General features: G+C 43.0%; 1 protein-coding gene across 6 annotated transcripts in view; it reads left to right on the top strand.

Annotated features, from left to right (window-relative positions):
* The window catches only part of sipa1l3 (signal-induced proliferation-associated 1 like 3), an 80136-nt gene that overhangs the window by 40138 nt on the left and 17336 nt on the right, over nucleotides 1-22662 (top strand). For 4 of the 6 annotated variants that reach the window (XM_032507918.1, XM_032507920.1, XM_032507917.1 and 1 more), the window contains exons 3-10: nucleotides 7999-8723; nucleotides 10523-11504; nucleotides 14017-14147; nucleotides 16492-16680; nucleotides 17282-17456; nucleotides 18691-18794; nucleotides 20698-20855; nucleotides 20951-21533. In XM_032507918.1, coding sequence (XP_032363809.1) covers nucleotides 8241-8723; nucleotides 10523-11504; nucleotides 14017-14147; nucleotides 16492-16680; nucleotides 17282-17456; nucleotides 18691-18794; nucleotides 20698-20855; nucleotides 20951-21533 — 2805 coding nt within the window. In that variant the 5' untranslated portion in view covers nucleotides 7999-8240. The remainder of the gene's footprint in view (nucleotides 1-7998; nucleotides 8724-10522; nucleotides 11505-14016; nucleotides 14148-16491; nucleotides 16681-17281; nucleotides 17457-18690; nucleotides 18795-20697; nucleotides 20856-20950; nucleotides 21534-22662) is intronic. The other 2 variants (XM_032507922.1, XM_032507923.1) reach the window with 1 other exon arrangement.

The following is a 22662-nucleotide window of genomic DNA, read 5'->3' as shown; positions in this document are numbered from 1 at the left end:
GGGGGGGGCTTTCATTCTTTGTCAACACCAAATGGTGCAACCCAGGACATGTAATGGTGAAGGAGACTATCTGCTGCCCAGACATTGAGCTGTTAGCGGTGAGTCTCCGTCCGTATTACACGCCTAGGGAGCTATCACGTGCCATCGTTATTTGTGTTTAGATCCCTCCACGAGCTCTGGCTGAAACCGCATGTGACGCCATCCACTCAACTATCGCGAGGCTTCTGGCTCAGCACCCTGCAGCCTTCATTGCAATTTCAGGGGACTTCAATCATTTAAGATTTCTTTATTGTCATACCACAGTACACTGTAGGACGAAATTACATGCAAAGTTCACAGCTTAAAGGAATACAGCACAGAAACAATTAAAAACGCCGTGGTAAAGTAAAGTTTTATGAATTAAAATAAATAAATGTTTAAATGGGTGTGCAGAGCATGTAGAGTGATAAATATAAATATATAACGTCTAAAAAAACTGAAAAATATAGATATCTAGATACTAGATAAGTACAGTTGGGAAAGAGTATAAATATCCATATTTAAAGTGAAATAGTGCGGTAGAGATTAAGGTGCAGTCAGAACAGATACTAAGGTGCATTCCAAACAGATTATTTTGTACATGAATAGTATTCATATTGATTGGACTGTTTTAGTGTGTTTCATGTTACACTGGACTCAACTCAGTTTGTAAATTGCCCTACAAGGAAGAACAGAACAATCGACCTCAGGTATGCGAATGTCAGAGATGCATGCACTGCCACCGCTGGGGAGATCGGATCACAACCTGGTCTTCCTACAACCACAGTACGTTCCACTTGTTCGAAGACAACCTACCACCACACGCTCCTGAGGCAGAGGAGGCACTGAGGGACTACTTCAAGTCGACAGACTGGAATGTACTGCAGGAATCATATGGTGATGACATTGAGGGGGTCACACACACTGTACTACTGACTACCTGAATTTCTGTATGGACATTGTGGTTCCCACATGAACTGTACGCTGCTTTCCAGATAAAAAACCGTTGATCACCCGTGATGTCAAGGACCTCCTCAATAAAAAGAAGAAGGCGTTTTAAAGAGGGGGACCAGGCAAAGCTGAGGCACGAACAGGTGGAACTCAAGGTCAAGCTAAAAGAGGCAAAGGAGGATTACAGAAAGAAGGTAGAGCAGAAGCTGCAGGAGAACAGCATGAAGGAGGTCTGGGAGGACATGGAAAAATCACTGGCTGCCAGAAGAAGAGTAGCACAGTAGAGGGGGGTGTAGTGAGGGCAAACCAGCTCAACCAGTTCTACAACAGGTTTGATCGCCCTGCTCCTGCTGCGATGGCCTGCCCAACCCCCCACTGCACCTCCCACCTTCTCCATTCTGTTCACAGCACGCCCCCCCCACCCTCTTGCTCACCTCTACAATTAACTGCATCCCTCCCCCATGCTACTACCACGGACTGTACGGTTTAAAGCACTTCAGCCTACAGCCATCATTCATTCATGCACTCCTCCCCACCATACTCAACCAAGGAACCCCCCCCTTCCTCCCATCATCACGGCGTATCAGGTCAGAGGAGATCTGAGCACACTCTGCCCTGGGAAAGCAGCCAGCCCAGACAGAGTGTGTCCTAGACTGTTCAAAGCCTGTGTGGTGGAACTGGGTGAGCCTCTGCAGCATGTTTTCAACCTGAGCCTCCGACTGGGGAAGGTTCTAGCAGGGTGGAAGACATCGTGTCTCATCCCAGTTCCTAAGAAACCACATCCCGGTGAACTAAATGACTTTAGGCCAATCGCTCAAACTTCATACATGATGAAGACGATGGAGCGACTGCTACTTCACATCCTCAGACCCAAAGTCAGCCACTCACTGGACCAGCTCCAGTTTGCATACCAGGAGAAATTGGGTGTGGAGGAGGAAATCATTTACCTTCTGCACGGAGCGCAATCTCATCTGGACAAGGGGAAAAGTGCTGTGAGAATTTTTTTTTTTTAATTCTAGCGCATTTAACACCATTCAGCCTGTCTGACTGGGAGACAAGCTTGTGCCTATGGCGGTTGATGCTCACCTGGTATCCTGGAGAACAGACTATCTGACAGAGAGACCACAGTTTGTCAGGCTGAAGGACTGTTTCTCAGAGACTGTGACACATGACACTAGTCTCTATTGAAGGGGTCAATGTGGAGGTGGTCAGCAGATATAAGTATGAGGGTACACGTGGACAATAAACTGGACTGGTCAGCCAACACGGATGTGCTGTATCGGAAAGAGCAAAGTTGGCTCTACTTCCTGAGGAGGCTGCGGTCATTCAATGTCTGCAGTAAGCTCCTCTGGATGTTACCAGTCAGTCATTGCCAGCGTCCTGTTTAATGCTGTGGTGTGCTGGGGAGGCAGCATTAAGGGGAGAGACGCTGGGCGACTGAACAAGCTGGTAAAGAAAGCGGGCTCTGTTGTTGGCATTGAGCTGGAGTCGCTCACAACAACTGCAGAAAAACGGACCATGAGTAGGATATTGGCGATCATGGACAATGACCTCCACCCACTACACAGCACGTTCATTAAACAGAGGAGCATGTTCAGTGGCAGACTTCTGTCACTGTCATGCCCAACAGAAAGGTTGAGGAGGTCCTTTGTTCCCAGGGGTCATCCAGCTCTACAACACAACACAAGAAGGCAGGGGAGAAATTGACTTTTCAGCATGGGCCTGTCCCTCTCAGCCCCCCCCCCCCCCCCCCCCCCCCCCCCCCCCTTACATAATCTGGACTGTGGTCATAACATCTACACTTTATAACTTATTCCCTGTTACTTAGTGTTCTTATTCTTAATCAGTCAGTATGTTATTATGATCTACTGCACCGTTCAATCCCTGCGCTTTTCACTTTTGCACTATCATTGTTACACACAGTCTACCATAGTATCTCACCTTATCATGGTCATTGCATTTCTATGAGAGATTTTTATTTTTTTTACTTCCACTCCAAAGCACGATGAAACATCTGGGTCCTGAACTTCACTCGTGGTCCCAGGCAACCTCCCCTCTGCCACTTCCTTTGAAAGGCTATGTCCTTTCAGCAAAGCACAGATGACTTTTATTTTTAGGTTCTAAAGAAGCCATAGTTTCAAGGGAGGTTTTTTCTTGTTGCATTAAGTCTCTAGTCATTATGAGCACATATCAAGTCTTTCAAATACCTCAGTTAAGGTTGTTATTTATTGCAATCCTTCCTCCTGTCTATACTGGCCGTGAGAAGATCCTTTTGTGTCTCGGCTACACTGTAAGAAAAGGGAGATAGGCTTGAAAAACTCTGCATCTGACTGACATTAAGAATATATTTTTTCTTAGCTAAGACCAAGTTCTTTAAATGTGTCTATTTTTTTTGGGCTGATTAAACAGAAAAAACGTGTCTGTGTTGCCAACCGTACACACCTTTCCAACGGTCTCACATGGCCTGAGGTTATTTTTATATTTACTTATGTCTTTAATTTAATTACCTCTAGGGTTTTTCCCCTTCCAAATTAATTACTTTATCTGGCTTCAACTTCAGTAACTTTTTATGTCTGAATGATTTGAGGTCATTCAGACCTGATAGCACCTCCTGGTCTGTCTGCTCCTTCTGAAGCCTAGGTGGCATGAATGCTGGATGTGCTGTCCCTGCATGCACTGTTGTACAGTGTCGTGCTCTTCTCTGCTCCTGTCTGCCATCTGCCAGTCGTATGTGCCGCCATCTGTTCTTCAAACCAGCCCATGATCTAGCTCGCTCTCTGGCATTATTTGCTTAATTTAAACACTTATAGTAGCTTCTGTTGTTATGTTTTATGTCTGGGGAGGTTTTACTAAAAGGATTTTTAAGATGTCTTGACACAATGTCAGCAGTTTATGTTTGCAATTTGTTTTTTTTAATCAGTTGTAGTTTTCCAGAAACCTTTGGTCTTTGCCTAAACTTCTTTTCATTTGACTTCTGCTTGCTGCTGTACATCCCCGCTTTACCCTTAGATGTAATTAGACTGCTTTCTGTTTTGGCAACGGCAGAGACAGAAACATATGGCAGGTCTATCTCTCCTCATCTCCGATGCTTGTACATTTGTAACGAGCTCTCCATGCTGATCTCAGTTCTGGTTGACCGGTATGACATACAAACAGGCAGCAGCATCAGGGAGCACTCAGCCCAGCCCACCTAGTACTCTCATTCCTCCGGAAGCTGTTCTCCTCTGCTAACTCTGTCATTGCTACCATCTAACCCGTGTAATTACCAGCCTCGGTGTGTTTCTGTGGTGCATGGGCCAAGCCTGTATAGTGCAGAGCAAGTCGGAGCGGGTGTGGAGGGAGAAGAGAGAAGGAGCATGAATGGGAGAGACAGAGAGAGTCAAAACAAGGGAGGTACATCCCAGAGCTAAATAATTACTATATATGTGTGTAATTAAAAGTCTGCACTTTATCTTGTGTAGTCTCAGCCAAAGCTGCATATGTGTGCTCAATTGTTATTGTATTTGATCTCACATTTCTCTGGAATACAGTATATGTTGGGTTTTCTTTTAACCTTTTCATGTAGTTGATAATCATTTTGTATAGTACTGTTGATTGCCGATAGCTCCTTGCACTCTCCTCGATCTAACCAATGGAGCAAATGTGTTGTTAACTAGTATGCAGTTTATTCTTCCCCTCCACTGTATAGTGTCAGTGTAGCTGTAGCCTTATACTTTCCATTGGTATTCTTCCCATCATACCGATGGTGTAACTTCTTTTTAAAATATTTCAAAATGGAACATAATACTTAAAATTGTACGGTTGTTACTATAAATTTGTACACTTGCTGTGTGAGTGCTTGAAGGTGATGATTTGATGCTTGCACCTCACAGATACTCATTTTTGTGGGCTTAAAGAAGGTGGGGATGATACAATTCCCCTCTCATCAACATCTGGCAGTTGTGTGTTGGATCCATTTGCTGATGAAGACGGTTAGATGTGATTGAAAGCTCCGACAAAGCATGGACCTTGAGTAGACAATATTTTGTCACACACAGTAATCCAAATGTCAAGAATGAAATACCATGGTCAAAAAAATATAGTTGCATGATAAATACATTAAATAGAAACAATATGCCCCCCCCCCCCATATAATTGTACATATGTTATAGGTGTTTAACTTGTCATATAGATTACCAGTCTATTTTCTCTCTTTGGCTCAGCTCTTTGGCTGTTAAACCTTAGTCGGGTATATTTCTCTTTGATGGGCTGTGTGCTGTCAGAAGTCGCTTGTAAAGATCAGACCACTCTCTCTCTCATCAAGCACCTCAGACACATAATGAAGCCATTCTGCCGCTCCTGCAGCTGGGGCTGGATAATCTGGGATTGGGCCTTATAGGGGATCACAGGACAGCCCTCCCGGATGAGGAAAGACTCTGTCAGAAAGCACGATAAGAGCGGGAGCCTTTGGCTCAGAAGTGCCTGTGGTTCACTAAAAACAAAGACATGATACATGTGCGTGGCTGTATGACTATAGTGGGATTGTGTTTGCTGTGAATTGAGTATTGTGTGTGTTTATGAGTAAATGAGTAATGCGCTCTTGAGGCCAATAATGAATTCAGCGAGGGCTCATAAAAGGCGTCTATCATAAAACACACACAGTCACTGTGAGCTGCCTTGACACAATGAAAAGCTCGACGTTATGCAAATTGGACTTCATAACCAGATAGTCCACCCAGGAGTGGAGATTTGTACAATTCACAGAAACCGAGACAGCTGGAGAAAGAATATTTGTTCTCACCATAAAAACGTTTCTAATGTACGCTTTGTGCATGCTATTAAACCTACTGAAAATGTTTAGTTTTTCTATTCAGGCAAGTGTTTTTAAGCCCCAGTAAACAGTAGCATAGGTGAAAGGGCTTGGCTTTTAATGTGGTTAGATGGGAGTCCAAATTGTTATACAGTTGTGTGTGGGTGTACATCTGTTCTTCTCCTTGTGGTTGAATCATATCATTTAATTCTGCTTTTTCAGAGGAGTAAAAGTGTTCCGCTCTTGTCTGATTAATTACGGATACGATTTTCACAGTTGTAAAATTTGAAAGGTCAGTGGCTGAATTAAAAGTTAAAACATAACGTTGAAGAAGCTGCTTCAATAAGTAGGGTCTTATGAAATGTGTGGTCAAACCACATGTGATGCAAACAAACGGATGCAAGAAAACAATGACCGAAAGCTTAATGTGCCTAGTGTACAATGGACTAGCATGATGCAGGAATGAATATAAAGAGGGGAAAAAGGGAAATTGGCAAGACTGAACCCTAACGAACATATTTTAATAGGTAGATATGCAGATGATGTACGTTTGCCCTCTGAGCAAATTTAGCGTAGATATTTGAATGACTTTGGCAGTTTGAGGAGAGACTTATGTAGATAAAGGATCTTAAATCCAAGAATGGAGAGCTAAACAGAATGAGATTAGGCAGAATCTCAAGAATGAAAAAGTAAATTCAGGAGAAAGGAAGAGCAGCAGTTTGACTACAGCAGGTATGGAGATGGATTGAGCACATGTATATTTTAGACATTTAGCTAAAGCTCTAAAACAATAAAAACATAATAAAAAAAAACCACAGCCAAACTTAAATAAACTTATATTAATAAGTCATCCCTAGTTAGTTAATCCATCCATTTTCCACCTCTTATCTTGGTCCAGGTTGCATTAAATTAATTGATTATATTAATTGAAATTGCAAGAGCGACAAATGTGATACGATGAGAACAAATGTTTAGTGTATTAAAGAAAATTAATGCACACCAAGGGTTGTTGTGAGGTGCTGATCACTGGAAGTAGAAGTAGAAAAGTAGGAAAAAAGTGTTGCACACTGCATTTCTCTCTTATTTAGATGACCTTTCTACCCACAGACCTTCCTCAAGATCAATCCACTTTCAGTAATTTATTCTAGACCATATCGTCCCAACTGGATTCCCATCATACTTTCTTACTTTGGCCAGTATGATTGTGAAACAGATAATAAATTGCATTTGTGGAATTAAAAAGGCATTGAAACGTCTTACAATACAGATACAGTGTGTTTGTTGTCTATGCTTTTGTTCATCGGCTCTGTCTTCACAAGTTTGTACGTGAACCACTGCCAGCATATTGTCATTGCTTGCTGTGTTCAGTATGTGTTTCATCACCACATTGTATTATTCCCCTATATGAATTCCCAGCCGGTCATTCTTAACAACCACAACATTCACAGCCCAAAAAAATGTGACCATGACTTGAATCTTTTTTCTGGACTGATGATGACCGTAAAAGAGTGCAGTGATTCAGCTGGCGGGAACTTTACAATGAGTGCAACACTAGTATAGATTTAGCTTTTTGGATCGCCAATGAAAGTAGTAATATAAAACCAAAATGCTTTGATATTTTTTCCTGTACAGGGAAAACATTAATGCCTGTAAAATCATCACATTCAATCTCAGCAGACATAAGATGCCTCTGAGTAAACAAGAGTCTTCACAAGGCTTCACAATGACTGTGGGCCTCTCCCAAACAAGAGACAAGGTATTGGTTAGGGAAACTGCTACAGGGATTGTGTTTAAATTGTCTGTGTACTCCCTCTGTTTGGATTTGCATTACCTTTTAGTCTGATGCTATTAGCTGAAGTGTTTCAGGGGTTTTAATCTGCAGCAGAGCGGCCTCAGCCTTCATGTACTCTGGGTGTATGAGTGTCTGTGTGTGAACGCACATGCACTTGAGTGCACAGTGTGTGTGATAATATCCCTTGTCAGCCTCCTGAAGATTAGCCTCAATGGAAGAAATCCTCTGTCATATCCCCTCACCTTATTTTCTCTCTCTCTTTCTCCCTCTCTCTGTCTTATGAGCCTTCATTGTTTTACAGTTCAGTGACTTGCTCTTTTCTAAATTCAGCGCTAATTTTTTTGTTTGCTCCTCTGGTGAAAATTTGGGTCACACAAACTGTGATTTAAAATAGGCTGATTTTCTGAATTTGGTTTGCTGGAATGATTGTTTTTCCTTCTGTCCTCAGATCTGCATTAGACTGAAAATAATCCAAGAAGAAGACGACCGGTACTGACTCAAACTGGTCCACAATGGATCAGTGAAATCTTTCCCCCCCCTGCCAATTAAAAGCAATGTATTTGGGCACTGTAGGCTGTAGCACAGTCAGCAGAGAGTGTGTGGGGCCCCTCCTCTCCCTCTTTCCCAGCACCCCTCGTGACATGGGATGCCAGCCCCCTGCCTCCCTGCCCTGAGCTCTCCTGGGGCGCCATGAACAACTACAGAGACAGAGGGGTCACTTGCACCTCCTCAGACCTCCTGGATGGAGGAGGAGGGTTTCCCCAGCACACTGCGTTTCGTCACACGCCCAATGGCCACCCGGCTCCTGGCCCCACAGACCCATCCATCCAACCACGCATCTCTGTGCCCAAAATGGGCGTGCGGGCGCGGATTAAAGAATGGCCCCCACGCCGGGCGCAGTCCAGGGAGTCACTACTAGAAAATGGGCAAATTGTCAGCATTCACCATGGAGATGACTGCTCCACTTCAGTTTCCTCATCGGTTTTGTCATCTGACATCGGGCTGGTGCGGGGAGGGGTTGCCAGGTTGCCACGACGACGATCGAAGGATGTCGAGTTTAGAGGAGGGGGGTTTGGCGTTGAGAGATGTTCACCATTTAGCCTGAGAGTGCACCCACCACTGAGACAGCGCTCGAACAGTGAGGTGACGCTAAGCGAACAGGACGAAAATGAGGTGAGTCTTCAATCTCCAGCCGCACTCTACCTGTAGTGTATAATGTGTAAAATGACAAAGAGGCAGTAATAAGGACAAAAAAGACATACCTTGTTTCTTAATGTTTGGTGGGAGATAGTTACTGTGTGGTCACTATGTTTCACAACTCTTTGTTCACTGTGGCCATGCACAAACAAAGTATGTGTTACCATGGTTACCCCCCAAAACAACTGTATCAATAAATTCTTACATAGATCAATTCCATGACAGTTCATGGCACGGTTAACAGTAGTAAATTTGCATACTTGCTATCAAAAAATCCTGTAGTTTGTCTGCTTTTGGTTTCATGCCACAAATAGGCCGCTACAGAGTTTGACAGCTTTCACACCATCCCAATGTAACCAAAACAGGCAAACACCAGAGTTTGTTACGTGTGTAAGTACCCCGACTTTACGTTACCTTTCAGTGGATTCACTCAGTACAACACATATATTATGGGATATTACGTCCCGTGTGACTTACAGTGAGTCCCTTTTATTCAGTGAGTTTGAGTTCATAAGCTTTAGGTCTCGAGATGAGCACTAGGCATAAACAGATATAATCCTTGGGGGTGCAGCTTCTCTTTGCATCACAAAGACCAGCATGAGACATGTCCCGTCCTGTCTGGGGATCGTGCATGCTCGGAGAGCGTTGACGGAGCACACTGCGTTTTGTCACCATCTCCGGCACTCAACCCTGGCGAGGCATCTCACATTTGTGAAGAAAGAGATGGGATAGACTGATACTATCCAAGGTGAGGCACCCAGCTTCATCTGAGACCGGTGAGGAGCTCCTGGTTGAAGTCTCCGCTGGTAGCTAGGCTGACCACATGGAATGTGTCAAGGGGTTAGCTCGAGTCTGAACCCACCGACTCGATCACTCTTCATTAACCACTGTCTACCTATGTCCCTGTGCCCAGCTATTGACAGTATGTGGATCTCGAAGGAGCGGAGGAAGTGGAATTGGTCATTCCTCACCTATGGAGCCATCCCTGGCAGTTTATCTGCCCTTAAGGTTAAAATGACCAAGGACCACACTCTCTGCATGTCTTTCTGTTTGGCGCTTTCTCTGGGCAGAGAGATTGCGTCTACGATGATGGTTAAAAGGCACCTGTGGCTGACCCAGTCTGATGTTCCAGAAAAGAGACAGGGTTGTCTATCCGGATGAGTCTGTTTGTGCCAAGGGGTTGTTTAAGCAGTCACTTGATGACTTACAGGCGAAGTTTGAGCGATGGAAAAAGTGAAAGAGTGATATCTGCGTTGCAACCAGTTGGTCATTCGCCACACACTTGTTCGGTGCTACAGTTTGGATGTGACAGCCACTTTGATGGCTCATTCTGTCCTTTCTACTGGGTTTGCGATGCACTAGAGTGCTGAAGCTGGCTGCTTTGCGGGGCGTGAATATATGTCCCATACTATATGTTGTACTGAGTGAATCAACTAAAAGGGAACTTCATGTAGAAAGAGGAGGAACAAGGTACAACCCTTGGTTGCCCCAATGCACAGCTGGGCTCGGCTACCGAACTGAGGGATGACCGGGATAAATGCATAGGCAGGGCCTCACATACATCACCTTAATTAAAAGGTGTTAATAAAGGTGTTAATAAAGGTGCCTTTAGTCAGATATCCCATACTATATGTGTTTTACCTCATTCCTCTCCTTCAGGAATCAGAAGTTATAGTAATACAATTTTTCTCTAAAATATAATTATTGAAATCAGAATTATGTATACGCTGATATTTCATCATAAACTGAAAATTCTCTCCCCTTTCTGCTTCAAGGTGGAGGTTCGTGGAGGTGTCGGGATGGGAAACCTGTTCAGAGAATATGGCAGCACCTCTTCCATCGACATCCAAGGCATTCCTGAGCAGAGCTTTTTTGACATGCTCAGCCAGTTCCACCAGGAGAGGCCTGACCAGCGCAGCTCAGCACCCATACGCATCGGGGAGCTGCTGCGCTCTCCAGACTCGCCACCAAGCGTACCTCTCCCCTCTGCCCCCTCACCTGGTCCCACAGGTGGGGAAGTAATAGGGACAGGAAGGAAAGACGGAGCTGAGAGAGTGAGGAAGAAAAGTGGAGGGACGGAGTCGTCACTGGGCACCTCCTCTTTGTTCAGGAAACTTAGGAGCTCTAGTCGCAATGAGCTGGATGGAGGGAAAGGAGAAACCACTGAGGACGGGGGAGGCCGGGGTTCAGCAGACGCCTCCTACAAACCATGGGTATGTCCTAAGAGCTTTGTCCACTTCGATGCTCAGAGCATCCTGTTTGACCTCCACGAGGCAGCGGCGCAGCGGGGCTACGCCGCCCAGAGGAGGAACACAGCCACGGGGGCATCAGCTGCATCAGTGTCCCTGTCTGTCTCCAGATCCTCAGCTCCAAGTGTGAACGACCCAGTTTACTCCAGCATAGAGGATCTGACCCTGAGCCTTGACCCCGGCTCCATGACACCCTCCCTGGGCATGGACCTAATGGACGTGCCTCAGGGAGCCCACAGCTCGAGCCCACTGCTCCTCTGCTGCCCCCACTTCCTCAATGAGACTGGAGGCCACGGGGAGCGCAATATCAGCTTCCTCAGCTCGTCAGCAGAGCGAGACAGGGGAGGAGACGGAGCGAGGGGTTGGCTCAGGAGGAGTAATGCCAGCGTCTCAGTGCTGGAGGTGCCTATTGAACAGCAGGTTACGAGACTGGACAGACTGAAACTGTACGGCATAGAGCATGTCGATCTGGGGGCCAGGTACTACAGAGACTACTTCCATGGGAAAGGTAACACTGAGACACATATACTATAAGGCAGATATAATACCATACATACCATACAGCTGTTTTGTAGGATCACAAGAATCAAACATATTCATAGAAAATTGATTATACATGTTTGCAGTATTACAACATACATTTTGTTGTAACTGTAGTTTATAGATTCTTAAACAGTTTTTATTCCAGTTTAAAAAGTAAATGAAAATGGGCAAAAGCAGCATCAATTCTCACAAACACTGGTGAAATGATAGCACACCTCAAGTAGGGCAGGTTTGTTTTTACATCCCACTTATCAAAAACTCAAATGGCTTTACATAAAACATGAAAAATATGTGTAAAAAAAAAAATAATAACTAAATCAAACCCAACAAGTAAACAAACTGTTCTGAATGAGCCATCTTGACATTAAAGATTCAGTAGAACAAGACAATGTTACCTGGGAAATTATGAACAATTTTTTCTGACAAAATTATTATTTGATTGAACAAAATAAATTAAGTCTAAACATTTGTAAACAATATCTTATGTACTGACATTAATCAATAATGAAAATAATTAAAAATGCTAGTGGTGACTAGTGGCCCTACACTGTATTCATACTGATGACGTTTTCTACTACGATTTGGGCCACTTGCTGTTATTAGTTTGTATGAATCAGAATTGTTTCTCCAGTGTCATTCCCCACATCCCATCTAAGACGGTTGATATTTAGCCGTGCCTAAGCAGAATGGGCCAAGCTGGCCAATGCTCTGAAAATTTTTATGACACATGCACCTGCCACTGGACCTTTTTGGCAAACTCTGAACTGATAAGACTCCAACTGCCTCTCTGCACGATTACAAAGTAGCACTAAACGGGGTCAGCTAGTGCAGCTTTGTTTTACATTTGTTTTACATCTGGTTTAAGGTGTCAGAAGTAACACCTATCTTCAGAGAGAAAAGGTGTGTGTAAGATGTGCGTCTGTTCACGTGTTTGTTGGCATTTCTTGTCAACGTAACCTCTTCAAACGCTGCGGATGAAACTTCCTCTCGGCAAGCATCATCTGGCTGCATCCTAATTAGTGACAGATGCTGTGAGGAGCGCGTGTGTGTGGGTTGTGTGTGAGGCCTGCAGCCACACAGATAAAGGTTATCATTCCAAAAATATGTTCATCTGCTAACTCGTTTTCAGCTTAGCTGTCCCCCAGAACGCAACTGTGATTGTCTGCTGTGTTTTGTCAGGAAGCCTCATCAAAAAGCTGACATTTTCACCACGGGACATGGCATGGAAGCTAAGCAGGCCTGAGTCTCCTAATGTGTACCCCATCCCGGTTCATTCCAGTCAGACGGGGGATAGGGGAGAAATAATAGCTAGACTCCTCCCCGAGGGTCTGGAGAAATCTACCACACTGCCTGTGGTGTTGGCATTACTACGGCTCAGCTTAGGAGCTTTAGAAGAGGATATGCAAGATGCTTGTGAAGTGCATTGATAGCTTTGTCTTTGTGTGCCAACACTGGTAGCAAGCCACAGTGTGTTAATTGACATATTTAGTTTGTTTCTTGTGTTTAAAAGATAGACATATTTGTTGCTTTACAATTTAAATATATGCAGTATTGAATTGTATTTCATTGAAGTGAAGCTTCTACACAACATCAGAAACATTTCAGCATCTCTGTGACCATACAACCACATTATATTTTAATCATCACTTTGTTTTGTAACAATTATTGTTTTCTCTTGGTGACGCCTTGTGTTAGCTAAATTGATATGCTAAATATTTTAGTGTATTGATAACTAGATGGCATTGTCTTAGTCCAGTCCTCCAGACTTAATGCCCCTCCTCTATAGTCATGCTTCCTACACCAGAGCCAAACTCCTCTCTTATCTGTCTCATCTTTATCTCTTGAAGGTTAATGTACTGTTTTTTCTCTTTATTATATCAAACCTCTAGACCTATTTGTTACTGACACAAATATGTCCGTAGCACCAAGTATAAAAAAACTACCGAAACCAAGTCTTTGTAACTTACTGAAATATTTACTGATTTTAAATCGTAATAATTCCAGTTTATTGCTACTTTCATTTAAGGAAAGTTTTTGTTCAGCTGCCTAAATGAGAAAAAGGCATAGACGACTGACAATACAATTATAAATATCTAGATTTGTTCTTTGGTCTCATAAAATGTTCATGTTTTTTAAGTCTGAAAGATTTTCGTAATAACTGCCTTGTTTTGTTCAACCAGCTGTCCAAAACTCCCAAACATTCAGTTTCCTATCATAGAAAAGTGTGAAAACTATGAATATTTATATTCTAGAAGCTAAAACCGGTGCATTTGGGTATTTTTGTTAAAAGGTTACTAAAATCAGTCATTAGGATTGTTGCAGATTGATTTCCTTTTGTTTTCTGATGATTGTCTAATACTTTCAGCTTTAAAATGTATCATAGGCTACTCCTATATGTATAAAACCCACAACTCAAGTCCATATTCAGACATGTTACTCCTCAACACAAACATTGATCTCCATCTCTCCTTCACCAGAGCACTCCAACTACTTTGGGACAGAGGATAAGCTGGGTGCTGTGGCCGTAAGCATCCGCAGGGAGAAACTGGAAGACACCAAAGACCTGAAAGACCAGTACCAGTACCGCCTTATCGTCCGAACGAGCGAGGTATGAAGGATCTCCCGTTTGTGTGTGTGTTCTACAGCATTTCTTTGTGATGAGTCAGTGATGAGTCAGTAAGCGTGTGCACAACTTAATTACACACACTTTCATTTTACGCCCCCTTATGTCCCTACCTGTGACTCTTTTCACCCTCTCTGCCCTAGTTTTAACCTCACCCCTCACCCCCTCTCTGCCAGTGGAAAATTCCACCTGCCTAGGCTCAGCCCAGCAAAACCAAACCAAACATTGGCTGCTGTGACCAAAGTGTTTGGCCTGCTCTCACAGGGAGCACACCCCACCACTTTTACCACTTTGATGGGTCAAATACTTGTAACATATTGAGTGATGGCTTGGCGATCGTAGAGAAATACCCCGTGGAGAGATTCTCTCTCAGACTTGTTCAAAGACTACAAAGACGTTATTTATACTAATTTACTGTTAGAGATTCTGTTTCCAGAGCACCAAACTACAACAACAAAATAAGCTTATTATCGACAGACAATTCATTTGCAACTATTCTGATAATCGATTAATCTATTGAGTTACTTTTCATGCAGAAAATGCCAAATATTCATTTGTTCCAGCTTTTCTGTTGGTTTTGGACTGATGGTTAAATAAAACAAAACTAATGAGAAAACTGTGATCACACATTTTGCCATTTTGTTAATGAAAAATTGGCAGGTTAACCTGTAACGAAAATAATCATTAGTTGCAGCCCTAGTTCTGATAAGTTGAACACGGACTCCATGAACAAATATTAGGCTTCTGTTTGTTTGTTTTTCTTTCATAGGTGTTATCTGAGGTCTGTATGAATAGCTAGGTTGACCAACTTAATATTTTATGGACACCTTTCTTAGCATTGTCAGGTCAAGCATACAAACCGCAAAGTGAGCTTCTGTTCATTGTGTTCACGTAGCCAGACTTTCTTCCTCTCCGCTGTGTTGTTTTTTGCTGGATTACACGGCTGCCTGGCCTCATCACCTTAGCGCTGGTATAACAATGGAGCCTCTTCACCATCTAAGTACACAGAGCTCAGCTAACAGACACAGCCAACACACCCAGGCCTACTGTTCCCACACAGGAGAAAAGAGATTCATTGCAGACTTAATTCTCTCAAGCCGCAGCTGCTCTCAAATATCCATCCCCCCTTTAAGTCTGTCAGTTCATTTGGTGCAGCAGTGCTGACTCAGCAAGGTTGGAGAGACTTCCTCTCTCTCCCTCCATCACCCATTTTTACACACAGCCCTCTGACGTTCCGGCTCACCATGTCGCAGTCACTCACTCACTGCACTGTCGCACAGAAGCTGAGTTCAAACGAAAGCTCCATAAATTCAGCCACGTGTCTATCAAGTTTCATTTCTCTTCTGCACACCCGAGTCTCTGAGGTCCAACTGTCTCTTATGCCCCTGCGAGCTCCGGAGTCTGCCATGCATTTTTAATGAACCCTTTTTTGTGTGTGTAGTTGTGCGTGTGTTTGTGTGCGGTGAAAAGGATCACCCCACTCCTCCCAATTGTATCTGAGGTTATTACTGTATTGCCTCACTGTTTTAAAGCAGGCCAATTTCCTCTCACCAGGGAGCAGCACTCTGTGGCAGCACAATACTTAGCATAATATTAATTCACAGTACTTCTTGGACTAAAATCTGTGTGTGTGTGTTGGAAGAGAGAAGGAGTGCTGCTTCAGGGCATCCCTCATCTGATGGACCCACTTCAAGCTCCCAGACTGCTAATCATTTGTTCCTCCATTTTCCAGAGGCGTGATTCTGTAGCTGAGCCTGACCTCCAAGTTCTCTCAATACATCTATCTCAGAATCAATCAGTATTACTACGTATACTCTGCTGTGTCCATAGCAGCCAATATATGGTACAAAATAATTATAATTATATAACAGCTTTAAACCCTACCAACAAAAAACCCAAAACGGAAATACATAAAAACTAATAAATAAAGAATGTAACCAAGCAAGTATTTTTTGTTTAAAGACAGAAGGAAATAGAAATAGTGTGGGGAAAAAAGTCATTAACTCATATGAATTGGTAAGTTGACCAGAAAGTATTCTTTCCCAAAGACAGGAAAGAAATAAACAGATAAATAGTGATGATAGGAAGATGATAGGTGATAATATTTCCGTTCCTGGTCTGATTAAAGCGATTTATAAAAGGACCGGTATGAAATTTAAGTTTTGAAAAAATGTCCACCAAAAACTGTAAAGGGGTCTAAATCAACAATGCAATACATTTTGAGAAAATGTAGTTATTTCTTGACAATTTCAATGTGATTTTAGATATCTATAGTCTTTAAATCTGGTGATGCATTGCAACAAATTATTTTTTCTGTCCCCACATTCAGCTTGTGACACTGCGAGGTTCCATTTTAGAGGATGCGGTGGCGTCTACGGGGAGGCATGGCACGGTGCGGGGTCTGCCGCTCAAGGAAGTCCTCGAGCAGGTCGTCCCCGAGCTCAACGTCTCGTGTTTGAGACTGGCGCTCAGCACACCCAAAGTCACAGAGCAGCTGCTCAAACTGGACGAACAGGGGGTGGGTTACATGTCTGTCTCTGTCTGTATTGGCATTTTATTTTTGAGATTGTGTAATAAAACTGGAAATTTGACAGTTAATCCCAGATGCTTCCGTTGAAACAGTGACTATAAGTCACATTGGCTAAAATGATACAAAGCGATACATATGAAGTTATAGGTAACACGGTGGCTTATGGTATGCTCACATAGTGTGTTTAAAAGTGTCTACATCTGATATAGTGTTGGTGCAAAGTCCACCACCGGACTAAGGTCAGTGAAAGCTGAGTGCAGCCGGGTGTGGTGTGTTTAAGCATGTGTGTGACCATAAAAGCTTTAATGTTTAGCCATGTTATCTCACCTTTTATTTAATGAAGGGTGACGTGCAAGGCGGGTGTGTTTTACCCTGCAATTGCCTTTTCTTTTTTTTTAGTTTGTGCAGGTGTTTTTTGCAACAACGAAGTGGTGCTCAATTGAAAAGTGTGTACATATATACATCAGTTAAATTCTTATCTGTAACCTCTACTTTGACATCAAGTTGTATTAAAAGCACCAGGCTCCCACTTCAGTGTTTCAGCCGTTTGTGTGTGTAATGTTAATGTTATCTCTCTGCTTCCATGTAGTTGAGTCAGAAGCACAAGGTGGGTGTTCTGCTGTGCCGTGCGGGCCAGAGCACCGAGGAGGAGATGTACAACAACGAGGAGGCGTCACCCGCCTTCTCTGCCTTCCTGGAGCTGCTTGGGGAGCAGGTGCTTCTCAAAGGATTCACCAAATACGCTGCACAGCTCGACACAAAGAGTAAGTGTTCAGAAGAGCCCCTTTCAGACATGCATTACATGTTGGCCCTATGTCTGATTAAGCACCCGAGTCATTTTTACATTAAAGTCAAGATGGCAATCTTATGCTTACGCTTAGTAATCTTAGTAATATTTTCACAGCACCGTCACCATGGCACATTTCCAAATTGAATGCCCTCAGATTAGCGGCTGAAGTAACACAAGGTCATATGACTTCTTGTTTGCCACATTAAGTTCACTGGAATAAATTTGTCCCTTAATTGTTATCTCCTATGCTTAGACAAGCTAAATTCAGTAAAATGAATTATGAAGCAAACTTTCATCAATGAAGCTAGCTTTTTGAATATACAGCAAATTGCTTTAAATGAGAGTCCCAGCTGAACATCTTGTCCCCCAAACAAACAAAGGCCGGCTGCACACTGGCTGCATGGCATGAGCGTCTTAACTGCGTGGCATGTCCGTTTTTATTTCGGCTCCCATATTAACAGGCTAGAGCTTACTGCCTGTATGACACAAAAACGTGTACATGCTAGAAATAGAATCAATTCCTATTTTTCACATGAGCGTGTTGGAAGCGTTTCCAGGCATAACAGAATAGGAACAGTTGTTTATATGTCATTTTGACACAAATACATAATAATAAATGACGCGTTGATGTTTGAAAGTCAAAACATGTTTCTGGTGTGTAGGGCATCAAAAAATCCACGCAGCCGCCGCGCAGCCAACACGCAACAGAAATGCCACGCTTACGCGACGCTGTCAGTGTGTAGCCAGCCTGAAGTCTTCAATGGCAAAATACATTTTTAAATCCTTTTACTGGTGCCGTTTTTGAGTAAACAGAAAGCAGTCTTCCTCCAAATTAGTACAACAGTCCACTCCTTTCACTCCTTACCACTCCTGTTCTCCAGCAGTAAGACCTTTTTCTTTCACTAGCACTGTGGCTCATTCCTTTACACCCCGAATAAAGCCACAAGGAACATTTACATTAACAGCACCTAGAGTACGAAATACATTACTTTAAAAGACCGCTTAAGCCAGCATTGTTATGTATTAAATGTCTGAAAATTAATAGCCAGGCCAAGAGACCCAGGAAAAGCCCAATGACAGTATTGGTATCCTCATGATCCCTCATAGAACGTGTGTTTGAACGATTGGATGTAAGGATTCCAACTCAAGATCACAGTGTCGTCTGTAGTTAACAATGGCTGACGTCACATTAAAATGTCTTACTCCAGCGGACTCCACGGGCACCCACTCCCTGTACACCACCTACCAGGGCTACGAGGTCATGTTCCACGTGTCTACCATGCTGCCGTACATGCCCAACAACCCACAGCAGGTAAGAGATTATGAGCACCTTCCCTATTATATGTTATCCCAGGCCATGTTTAGGTGTGTACAGCTGCAAACTACATCCACCAATTTCCTTTTGTTGTCAACCAAAGTCTGTCTGAGGTTGTTAGTTAAAGCCTCTTCCGTTTGCGCCGGGTCGTAAACTAACAGCAAGAATTCATAAAGTGGACACTCGTGACTTGTGTCACGCTCTTCATTTAGAGTCTCTTTCCTCTTTTATTCAGACTCTCCTGTTATTATAGTCTTTGTTCTCTGTCTTTTTGTTTCTTTCTTACTTACTGGCTTTTTCTTTTGCCCACTCTCTGCCTCTCATTCTTTAACTGGATCAGAGCTGGGTGGGGTTCAGCAGTGAGCAGTTACTTTATTTTCTCCCTTGTTTTTGTTTAGTTTTTTTTTTACTTCTTTGAATAAAGTTAGCTGCCTACCTACACATTCTTCTGTGCACTGTGTGTTTGCAGTGTGAACTACAGGTGTCAGTGACCTGTGTGTAAGACATTTTACCTTTGTGTATTTTTAATAGTTTGCGTAAGTGTTTGCGTGAGAGGCTCACACGGATGGACACATGCTCAGACAGGCCCTGTGGGTGCTCAGTGTACAGTGTGTCAGCAGTGTAGGCTATGGAGAAGTTGTTTGTTCCTCAGCAAACATTTGAAAAGACAATAATTTAGTATTGTGAAACGGCTAATTATACTTTTATTACCATAGCCATGGTAATCTATTGTTTGTTTTAAACAAGTTTAATCATTTTGTCAAACATTTTGTAAATGGTAAGTAAACGAGAAATGTGAAGGTGGCACCTTTTTTAAATTGAGTCAATTAAAAGTGTGTTTGAACAGTTTGTCTGAGTATCAACACTTACATCAGAAAGTGTAATTTGTCTAAATGGTTCAATAACTCCATCCAGAGGTTAAGAGGCTGCAGCAGCGAGGGGATTGAGTACTTGCTCAGATGGACCTCTAGGTGTCAGCATCCAACAATAAATACAACCGGCAGTGAATGAACAGAGACAGAAGGAGTGAAGTAGAAATATAGAGGGAGGAAAAGGAGACCACAAGCTAGGCCTACACACTTACCTTTTATGACCAGTGATGAAATGTTTGGTAAATGCTTGTTGAATCTTACATATCAACAGCATTTAGTCCTATTTAGAATAGAATGCTGAAATATAAAAAAAATCAAGATTCAATTCAATTTTATTTATTGTATAAGATCGTAACATAATCATAATAAGAGTTATCTTGAGACTCATTACAGATAGAGTAGGTCTAGACCACACTCTATAATTTACAAAGACCCTACAATACCTCAAGAGGGAGCATTTAGTAGCGAGGAAAAACTCCCTTTTAGGCAGAAACCTTGAGTGATGAAGATGTTGATAAAATATCAAAAACTTCTTTTCTCCAAATGATCATCTCTAACTGTTACAGTTAATGTTTATAAGCACCACATCAGGCTAAACTTGCAGTCTTAGTACGAGTGAAGGCTGACTGCAGAATGTGTCTGTATTGATCTGTGGCCAAACAGTGGGCTGGATTACATAACTGCTACTTTCACACTTCCTTCTGCAGATGAAGAGAGAATTGCCAAACGCCGCACCACAGACACAGCCTGGGTTCTGTGCCACGTCTGCTACACAAACACACATAGACTGACATACCAGCACACACAAAGACACAAATAGCCCACACAGAATCCAAAAAACAAATTGCATAAAGAGCTGTTGTTTGGTGTCTAGTATTGAGCGTCTCAATCTCCCGTTTCCCTTGTCAGACTCTCTCTTAATATCGTTGAGTCAATTTGTTGTGTCAATGGCAGTTATGTAAGCAATGCCAGTTATGTAAGCTCATTTTATTAATTTGACATTCTTATCTCCCTCTCTTCTTCCTTAGCTCCTGAGAAAGAGGCACATAGGGAACGACATTGTCACTATAATCTTTCAGGAGCCAGGGGCTTTGCCTTTCACCCCGCAGAATATTCGCTCACACTTCCAGCATGTCTTTGTTATTGTCCGTGTGCACAACCCCTGCTCTGAAGGCACCTGTTACAGGTAAATGATTTAAACAAAGCACATGTTCATCTACACACAACTATGACCCGAAAAATATTTCTCACACTTCCAATCTGTGCCACCTTTTCTTTCAGTGTTGCTGTGACAAGAATGAAAGATGTTCCTCCCTTCGGCCCACCCATCCCCAGCGGCGTCACCTTCCGTGACCCAGAAACCTTTCGTAATTTCCTTCTAGCCAAAGTTATCAATGCAGAAACGGCTGCGCACAAGTCAGAGAAGTTCCACACCATGGCGACACGAACACGGCAGGAGTACTTGCGCGACCTGGCGGAGAACTACGTCAGCAGCACTCCGCTCGACTCAGCTGGCAAGCTTAACAACCTCATCTCCCTCGCGTCTAAAAAACGGGAGCGCTCAAAGGCGAGAGAGGGAGCGGAGTTGGGAGCTGCGGGGGCCATCGCCTGGAGGGTCCAGGCCCAGGACTTCAGTGGAGGTGGGACGGAGCTCCCCTGTGCCTTGGGTTTGTCGGCTGAATACGTCCTGCTGACAGACTGCTCCACCAAAGAGGTGGTGTTCAACTGTTTCTGTGCGGACGTGATCGGCTGGACACCGGAGCGGCTGGCGCTGAAGATCTTCTACGGCAGAGGAGACCACATCGCTGTGCGGGTACCAGAGGGCTGTGCACCAGACATTAGAGAGATGGTGCAGAGGTTAAAGGTGAGAGTTTAGAGCTTGTTTCAGTTTAAATGTAGAGAGAAAGTGACCAGGAAATCTCTGTGACCTTTGAAGCACATAGCTTGTGTTGTATTCGGGACCACGGTGTGAAGTAGGATGTACGCAAACAGTTCGATTTACATTTAAAGTTTTTCACCAACCTCATTGGGTATATCCTTGGGGCCTGAAAAATGTTCTGAATGCATTTCCTTCCTCATAAAATATTTGCCAAGTTGATTTAAAAATACTTTGCATTTCTCTCTCCTCCTATTTTTGTTGTCTCTTTGTCGGCGCTGGTTATTAAAAGCATGGTTGACATTTTTGTTAACTAGCCTGCAGATTTCCTTTGCACTGCATTGGTTTGGTATCCTTATATATATGATATATAGGAGATCAGGATGTGAATGTTAGCCCGCGTGCATCTAACTTATCTGTGTACGATTGTGTTTGCATGTAGAGTAGACAGCTATCAGTTTTTAATTGATGACCACTTTTTGGTGTACGGAACAGCCGGTGAAACGCAATCAATGAGCCTTCTAGTTCTGGGGATGCAGCTACTCCCCGCTACTGTATTGAGCATGGACACACACACATATTTCTCAAATTTATTGAAGATGAAGTTCATTACAGTTTTATCTTGAAAATTGGTGAAATTGTTCTCATTTCATGACCGTGTTACACCTCTGTTCTGTTAAATGTGCTTTGTAGCATTAAGTTGAGAGGATTTCCACAGTTGGGGATTGTTGTTCATACCTTAAAGGTTTTCCTTAGCATCCTGGAAAACCTGGAAATTCAAAACTCTTTAACAGAAGCAACTGTGAAGATGGCGAGTAGCAAGTGTTTTTTTGAATGGCCGTGGACAGTGTGATAACCTTCAAAAATATAATCCAGCCTTATTAGATTGATATTGAAATATAAACTCAAATATTAAAGAGCATAAGGTACGCTATGCGACCATATAACTTACTTTTTTAATGAAGCTGCTCCAGTGGCTAATTTCATATTATGATAATCCCTGTAAAATTGAATTAATTAAATGCTAGGAAAAGGAGATTTCCTGGACACCAGCAAGCTTTGTGTTAATCCAACAGAAAATTATAAATACTGTGTGTGTGTGTGTGTGTGTGTGTGT

Source organism: Etheostoma spectabile, chromosome 3, assembly GCF_008692095.1.
Source record: "Etheostoma spectabile isolate EspeVRDwgs_2016 chromosome 3, UIUC_Espe_1.0, whole genome shotgun sequence".
Taxonomy (NCBI): domain Eukaryota; kingdom Metazoa; phylum Chordata; class Actinopteri; order Perciformes; family Percidae; genus Etheostoma; species Etheostoma spectabile.
The sequence above is the reverse complement of the archived record's forward strand: the minus strand, read 5'-3'. Positions and strand labels throughout refer to the sequence as shown.